Below are 8,713 nucleotides of genomic sequence, written 5' to 3'. Positions count from 1 at the left end.
CATGCGAGAGCAGTAAGGGGGAACGAAGTCGTTCTTGTATCAGCGATAGTCAGAGGTAAAAAATAAACCACCAAAAACGCCATGCATAGGAACAGTTGCTAGGTTTCCAGGATTTAAGGACAAAGTGACCTCAAAAACTTCATTCAACGTGAATGATCTGTGCATAGTAGTCGGAGGATGGAGATAGTACCTACGATCGCGGCGGGTCACTGCACCGATAACATGGCGAAGTCAATTTCTAAAGCGAGGAAAAAAAAAAGAGCGGCAACTCTTCCCATGTCACGTGCAATGAAAGCAAAGTACGCGACCTGAAGTAGAGACTGCATTCTGTGTCGGCGGGACACCCATCCAGGCAAGCATGCGAGACGGGGAGTCCGTAGCTTCCAAGACTGCGATGCCTGCTTGCGGGCCGTGGGCCACATTGGTGCTCGTTTAGAAAAGGCTACTGCGGTGAAGCCTACCTTCGGGGGCTCGGTTAAAGAAGGCCGTTTTTTAATGCGTTAGCATTGTGTGACTATGTAGGCGCCTTCGGTAGGAACGCAGGAACTAGTTGGTATATCGAAAAAACAACGGTATTTTCGGATAGAGCATTTAAATTGGATGTGCAAGTGACAAATTGACTACAGTTAGTTAATTAGATAATTAATTAGACCCAAAAATATCCAAAACGTGGGCGGGGCCGGGGCATAAGTGGTGATAAATTTTAAAACGCCGGAAGTTTGGGACCACGCGACCGCAAGTGTGGGCGAAGCCAACGCGTGGCGCCAAATTTGAAAACGAAGCGTGGCGCGAAGTTCGAAAACTCAGATGGGCAAATGATGCAACTTGATTAAGTAAGGCAATTAATTGTGGCATCGATAAGGTATCGAGAAGATACCGATAGGTGATCCATAAGTAATCGATAACTGATCGATAAGAAATCGACTTCCAGTTTGAGGGTCTAGACTTCCTGTCACGAGTCTCAGCTGACGTGAAAACTGTGGAAGTCTTAAGTCCGCGTCTTGGTGTGACGTCTTAAGGTGTGACGACATAAGGTGCCAGGTCATAAAGTGTGACGTCATGCTTATGAATTTCTCCAATGCGGGTGCCACACTGATCTCTAACGTTTGTTTGGGATGAGAACAATAATGCTGTATGGGCACGAAATGCTCGAAGATACAGCGTATATAAAGGTTCAAATGAGCCTGCTGTACTTTTGGCAGAGTTTTTCTTACCCTGACTCGAGAAACGCTTATGTGAACTAAAAAAACGTCCTTTCTAGTTTTTATTATGCCGTAGCTTCGAAGTGTTTCCATTTACGGTGTCAAAACTACCCCTGGTTGTATTGAATTTCTTAACGTAAAAAAAAACACCTGTGCTACTAAAGAGAGGCAAAAAAACGTCCAGAGTTTCAACATAGCTTCAATAACACCCTACTGGCTGCAGTCCATGAATATAAATATCTTGGTGTGATGCTGACAAAAGACATCAGGTGGGACACCCACATAAATACATCACAGCTAGCGGCCTGAAAGGACTATTATTCCTTAAAGATGCCTTGGACAAGCACCGCCTGACGCAAAATTACTTTCGTACAACACGTTCATCAGTTCCACCTTAGAGTACGCTAACATAACTTGGTTTCCGTTTTCTAAAGAAACAAACAAACCAGAGCGGGTGCAAAGGAAGACAGTGATAATCACCATTAATAAATACAAATTAACAGATTCTCCTCCAGTGCAGAGCCATACTGATCGGAATAGCGTGATCGGAATAGCGTAGATCCATCAATTCTGAACAGTCCATCAACTGATAGCTTTGGTTCATTGCTTCTGAATAATTAATAAGAAACATCGTTAAAAGAAACCATGTCATTCCTTTTATTTCTTTGAAGTTTTGTCTGTGATGGAGTACTTTCTTTCTTCAAAAAATGTGTACATAATACGAATATCTGTATTTGTAAACCCATTCTTGCTTTTCACGCTTTATTACCATGTTATCCAAACCGCTACAAGTGGCTGTTATCGCTAACATGTTGCCAAACCTGGTTCATTCCATTGCCTTACATGTACTCGAAAATCTTATATGCGCCCTTCCTGGAATAATTCTGGATTGGGTTCGCAGCACCTTTAAAGAAATAAATAATACTTACCAAGATTATTACAAAGTCTCAAACATTATGACTTAGTGCATATAAAGATTGTTCTCGTGCTTAACTGGAAATGAAGGATGGCCTCTATTTTTCGCATGAAAACGATACAATCAGAAAGGACCCAACAAGCTGTTACTGTCGTTTTATGAATTGTTTCGAGAAACAGGCAGCATTAGTAGTGAAAAGAAAAGTGTAATTTATTTATTCAGTCTTTTGTACTTTATATATCACGGCAGGGGACATCTGAGGGTAAGAAATGAAATAAAATGAGAAATAAGTTGTGTTAACACGTTTTGGCGGGCTAGTTGGTTAAGCATCTCGAATAAACAGCGCGAACGAAGACGAGCACAAAAGACAAGAAAATGGACGACACAGCGCTGACTGACTAATCATAGGGTCCTGTTTGAACAGCTCATTAACAAAATCCTGCCACCACAGACTGCACTCCAGCGTTTCACACCAGGTAAAAAGGTTGCTCTCGGCAGGGTACCCCTTAGAACTTATCACGTCAGTAGCTGAGTCGGCCCTAAAGAAGAGCAAGTCAGAACCAGCTACACGAGACGGCCAGGAATCGGACAACAACCGCAAACGTGTCGCCGTGATTTCATATCTACATGGAATTTCACACTCCCTGAAAAAAAGTGGGGAAAAAAGCAGATGTCGATGTTGTGTTTTCCGCGCCTGATCGTCTGGCTGGTTTGTGCCGATCTGTTAATGAGATCAAAGGAAAAGTGGCGAAGTGCACAACTAAGCACCAGTCACGCTTCGTCCCTTGTGATAAGGGGGTTGTTTATAACATCCCTCTGCCCTGTGGAGGGCAGTACGTTGGACAGACGGGACGATGTATCAATAAAAGGCTGAGCGAACACAGCTATAAAGTCTCAGAAGTAGTTTCCGGTCACCTCGGCATTCATTGCCCTGATTGTGAATGGGCAAACACAGAGAAAACACAGTGCGTACCGCTATATCATGAAACCAAGGTCATTGCCAAAAATCGGGAAAAAACTGCCAGGGAAATTATCGACGCCTACAACATATTCAAGCAGGGAGATGCATGTATAAGCACTCCTTCGCTAACACAACAGCAAAAAGAGCTGTCACTCCTGGGGGCTGATAATCTCCGCTGATTTCTAGCGCGCTTCTGTTGCTGTTGTCACATTTATGTTTTGTTGTTTTTTGTTTTTTTGCACTTTGTAAACCTTTCCCTCCCTGCCGACATCTATGTATTTATACTTGTGTGATCAGCAATAAACCCTCAGTTGTTAGTCAGCGCTGTGTCGTCCGTTTTCTTGTATTTTGTGCTCGCCTTCGTTCGCGCTGTTTATTCAAGATTCAAAATGAGAAGCTATTTTTGTGCAACGTTTCTAATCAGAGCTGTTGCGAAAGGAGCCTTCATACCAGAGTTTTCAGAGGAATTTCTTACGAACGTCAATTCAGTCCCTAAGGAACTGAAGAATGAAATGGAGCGAAGTTGTAACGGATGGCCCGTCTCCGCGCCCAAGCTTGGATCAAGGCAGCAGTTCCAACTTTATCCGAAGCTGGTCACTATCTACGTACCCGCCACGGATGAGATCTGGGAGTTCAATGTCAGGAAACTGGAGACAAGGCGTGTTGCTTGACGTTGTTGGCTTTTGATTGCTTGGGTCAAATGGATCTGGTTCAACTTCCAGCCCAATGTCTTCCCTTCCTCTCGGATGAATTACGCTCACCCTGACTTTGTGCTTGAAAGGCCACTGGAGATCGTCGTCCATGTCGCCCTTGTGCAGGGTGTAGTTGAATTCAAGCCATACACATGTCCCCAAACGCAAGAACCAGACTCCAGGAGACATGCAGTAGCCGCGAAGGTACACCTTCTGGCTGTCATAGTCAGCCCTGCCTTTCTCCATCGCCTCGTGTTGAAGCGATTTCACTCCTTTTACAAGAAACTCGCAGTGCGACACCTGCGCTGCTCTCTCTCCACGCACATCAGGTTGCAAAGTTTCTTCGTCTTTTTCCTTCAAGTCAGCCTTGAATTGTTCAATGCTAGCTGAAATCTGCGACACTTCGTCTCGTGTTCTGTTCATTATTTCGCCCAGTGTTTTTTCCACGGTTTTCAAAGACGCGTTAACTGCATCACTGCATGTCGCAAAACATTCCTTGAGTTCAGCCTTAGACGACGCCATTTCGCCATGGGTCTGTGTTCTGAAAGACGTCAGTTCTTGACGCAGTGTCTCCTTGATTGTGTTTATGCCTTGAGAGAATTCATGTTCAGTGCTAGCTGCAATCTTTGACACTAAGTCGTCTCGAGTTCCGCTTAATTTATCGTTCAGCTTTTTTTCTACGCTTTTCATAGTTTTCAAACAAGTGTTAACAGTGTCGCTGCATGTCGCAAAACATTGTTTGAGTTCAGCGTTGGACAACATCATTTCCTCGTGGTTCTGTCCTTTTAAAGACGTTAGTTCTTGACGCAGTGTCTCCTTGAGTGTGTTTATAGCATGACAGATTTCGCTTAATCGGTCCCCATGCGTGCTCATATCGACAGCCATCGGCCTCAGATATGCTGTGATTTCGCCCGCCTGCCTTTCAAAGGCTCCTCTGAAAGAAGTCAACGCTGCTGCCTCCTCCGCGTGAGTCGGTGGAACTTCGCTTTCGGATGCCACGGATGCCGAAGTGTTGCAAGAGGCCGACCGGAGATGCGTGCACACGTCTCTGCAAAGAACGCTGGCCGAGCACTTGGGACAACGGACGGAGTGGCGTTCGCATTCCAGCTGGAAATGCCGGACGATCCCTGAAGCAGCTGTCCCATACTGGCAGCCGCTACCTCCATTCCAGCACCTGACCTGCAAGGGTACAAAAAAAAATGGCTGTGGCTCAACTTGGTTAAGCCGGGAAATCGCGAAAGCAATACCCATGGCTACGCCCTCGCTCACATGATAGTCGTGCTGTTGTGGTGCTTGTGTGAAACTTGTTGTATACCTTGGTGCTGCTGTGGTGATCACTTGGCTATTCTATGTACAACTAGTAGTGAAACTATAATCGCTGCGCTGTGAGGATATACTTGGTTGCTGGTGATGTTAATGCAGACTGTAGAACTGCTGTTCCTGCACGCTCTTGCTCTGGCTGTGTAGCTCGCCGCTCTCTTTTACGCGCATTACGACGAGCCTCCCTAGTGGTAGGCGGCATCGCCGCGAAGCAATGTTAAGGCGCTGGTGGTTGGCACAGCTACTGCTTTCTAGCGACGTGAGTCGAGCCTAAATCTCTTCAGCGTAACGCCACAATCGCGTTCCTAGCGGAGAGCGCAGGAGTTAGGCGCCCGTAGTCGTGGCCGCCGCGATCTGCTCCGGCGGCGGCGTGCGCCGTTGCTCAAAATTACGAGGAACTTTAGCAGCTAAACTGGTGAAAGGCGAAAGCCTGAGTGCTGCATTCTGCTACGCGATTGTTCACAGCACATTATGTTCGTACATTAACTGCCAATTAATGACGCTTAAGCTTCGCCTTTAGGAGTGGAACGCGACAGCGTGTTGTAGCGCTGCCACGGAGTCCAAAGAACGCCACCACCTGTTCGGCGCGGTGCGTTGCCCTTCGAACGCATCGCTTTTTCAGGAAAGGAAATGGTCGGTAATTCTCTGTCATCTCGGTGGACACCAGAGCCGCACCGTACAGGAAGGGAGGAAGTGTGAGTGAAAGAAGAAAGAGGGGCCGTAATGAACAAAATGAAAATTGTATTGAGGAAAGGAAATTACTCATTAACTGTCTCACATATCTCAGTAGACACTAGTCGAAAATTGTATTTGAGGAAAGGAAGTTGCGCAGTAACTGTCTCACATATTTCGGTGGACACCTGTCAATTCTCGCGCGCGGTGACGTCACGACAACTTGGGTCAATCTGAAACGCGGACAAATACGCCTTGCTCGTCGGTGAATTTGTTTTTGAGGAAAGGAAATGTATCTGTCTCTCATATCTCGGTGGACACTTAAACCTCGCCGTAACGGGAAGGGAGGAAGATGGGAGTGAACGAAGACACCGTATTCATCTAAAAACGTTGGTATTCACTAGACGCACCTTTGTTCATTCCAAACCATCGAGATGGCATGGCGGAGTGGTAGCGTGCTCGACTCGCACTCCGGAGACCGGGGTTCGATTCGGAAGCTCGGCAAATTTCTTACTGGGTTTTATTTATTTATCTGGTCTGACTAGAAAGGTTTGACTAATTGGTTCGTCAAGTAGTTCGTCAAGTAGTTCGGTCGTAAGAAACTTCTCAAGATCCAGGAAGTTATGGTTTTGGAGACGAAAGGTCGTCCGTGCGGATCCCTGTAACGCCCTAAGCAAGCTTTCATTCGACAAGTAATTTTATGCTTCATAACCCGCTGAATCGTTTGATATCACTTCGATTGTTCTATGCGAATTAGTTGGTTCACAGTCTTTGTACCTATGGTATCATCAGTCAGTGGTCCATTGTAACTATTTGTACACTGGGCTATTAACATGGAAACGAAAGTATAGTAGTATATGCGCACTTGTACGCGGTACTTGGATGCTGCGTATAAGTATAGCTCGATGCTATGCAACCATTTGAGTCACATGGTATGGCACCACCCTGGTACGTGATGATGCACCACCTGGTAAGCGGTGCATACCACCCATGGTTACGTAATATGGCACCCGTGTTGGTCACGTGACATGTAAATTTTGTTTGTGCAAACGCTAACCACTGTAGTGACCATATTTAGACAATGACGTTGTATTACATACTCACAGGACCTTGAGTAGTGCGACTAGTAGAGCTGACGCTATAAAAAACAAAGGCCTGCCTCCTATAACGTTGGCGACGGTACAGTACTGCATTTTACGGTGCATCGAGGAGCTGCACGACGGCTTCATAGCGGCGGCATTAAGCACATACGCCTGAACCGCACGCGAACTTTGAATCTAAGAGGGGCTTTTTCAGTACAAGAACAAGACACGCGGCGTTCTACACCGTGGGAAGGTAGAAACGGTCAGATGTCTGCTTTGTCCGACTTAAACTCAAGACTGTCCGTCGTCTATTTATGCTCGTGCTAACCAGGGAAGCACTGAACCAGCCAGCTGTGCGAGATAAGTGAGGAACGCATACGCCTACCTGAGCGTGATGCAATACGATAAACTAATGGAAACTTCATTACTGTCTTTGTCTCTCGGTGGAAAGCAAAGTCGGTAAAAAGAGCATGTTTCTCGTATTGTTCGTGGTAGTGTTTATTGCCCGAGTTTAAATCGTCTATCAAGTAAGATTTGGATTCGACAGATTAAGAAATCACGCCCTTCTTGAAGCACACTGGCAGCACCTATCAGGCCAAAGTTCTAGTCCCGGTCTCGGCTAAAGCCAGAATGCTGTGTTTCAATGATTATCGAAATACCCGCTGTTTAAGACGAAACTTTGACGGTCGCAAGCTTTGCGTCGGGGCTAACCAATGCACCACGCATAACATCTCCACCTGTTGATAGCACTGGAGAATGAGGAGATATTTCCTCTCTCCATACTAGCTCTTTTAAGTGCAAGAATATCTGCAGAGCGTCTCAACGCTGGGCAGCAGAGAGCATAGCTAAGCGTGTATAATGTTTGCTTAAGAAACGCGTAGTATACTACATAAGTTGACTACAGGGAGTAGTCAATGACGTCACAGGGGCCGCCATTTGACCGTCTGTGGAGCACACCGAATGGCTGCAGCCGCGTCCAATGGGATTATCACCCCCTGTTCCGGCCTGCACTGCTAAAGCTACGTGCTGGGCATCAAAATGGCGCCCATGACGTTACGTGAATATACAGGAGTTCGTGTTTTCAAGGTGATGCCGGCGCCCTCGTTATTTCACGGATACAATTCGTATCAGACGTTACATTACACTGAAAAAGCGGATCAACATCAACAGGAATACTTTACTGGTCTCTTCCTTACAATACCACTTTTTTACGGTCCTCCGATGGATGTAAAATGCGTACATATGCGGGGCACTCTGCGCTGCAGACACCAGCAAGCGATAAGAAACAAAAAAAAAGCCCAAGCAACTCTACTCCTTCACATTGTCGCTTACCTCTCTTCTTAGCAGATCGTCAGCGAAGTCCATAAGGATGACGTCATGCTCCTCGCAGGCGTTGCCGTCCAGAGGACACTCGTATGAACCGTCCTGGCAGCAATGCCCGTAGCAACACTCGCACAGCGCATGCGTGCAGGGCAGCAAGGCGGTCTTCTTTCGCACCAGACCGCAAGCGCTGCACACTCGATTCGCTGGAAGAGGCTTGACGAAAGTCAGGGGCCTCCAGTCGAGCTCTGCGGTGAATCCCACCAGCTTATACTGTTGGCTTGAGGGAGGCATCGTTCACCACGTATGCGGCCGCCGCGCCGGTCGCATCAGTAACTGCTTTTTCCGCCCCTTCAGAGCGCGCTCTTATCTTCTTCGGGGCGGTCGTGAAGACGACAATCGCGACTGCCTGAGTTTCCTCTCCTCGCGAGTGCAGCGTTCAACCGAGATACCACACGTGGAAATACACTGCCGTTCGCTTGTCATGAAACGACGCTAGGGTGGCTTAATAAACTGATCGGAACCCAATCAACCACGGATATCCGTGG

General features: G+C 46.8%; 1 protein-coding gene across 1 annotated transcript; it reads right to left on the bottom strand.

Annotated features, from left to right (window-relative positions):
• Window positions 1-3,457: 3,457 nt before the first annotated feature.
• On the bottom strand, window positions 3,458-8,465 carry LOC149329699 (uncharacterized). The gene is made up of 2 exons (XM_089559586.1): window positions 8,178-8,465; window positions 3,458-4,950 (listed from the first exon to the last, which is right to left on the bottom strand). Exons 1-2 carry the CDS (start codon window positions 8,457-8,459, stop codon window positions 3,640-3,642), a joined length of 1,593 nt encoding a protein of 530 aa, XP_089415712.1. The 5' UTR covers window positions 8,460-8,465; the 3' UTR covers window positions 3,458-3,639.
• Window positions 8,466-8,713: the final 248 nt, after the last annotated feature.

Source organism: Amblyomma mixtum, chromosome 9, assembly GCF_055824585.1.
Source record: "Amblyomma mixtum isolate Tamu chromosome 9, ASM5582458v1, whole genome shotgun sequence".
NCBI classification, from domain to species: Eukaryota; Metazoa; Arthropoda; class Arachnida; order Ixodida; family Ixodidae; genus Amblyomma; species Amblyomma mixtum.
Note: the sequence above shows the minus strand (reverse complement) of the source record. Positions and strands in the feature narration are given on the sequence as shown.

Coding starts and splice junctions, on each gene's coding strand:
- LOC149329699 (XM_089559586.1), bottom strand. CDS start 8,459: ATGCCTCCCTCAAGCCAACAGTATAAGCTGGTGGGATTCACCGCAGAG. Junction 4,951..8,177: donor ACGATCTGCTAAGAAGAGAG/GTAAGCGACAAT, acceptor GTACCCTTGCAG/GTCAGGTGCTGGAATGGAGG.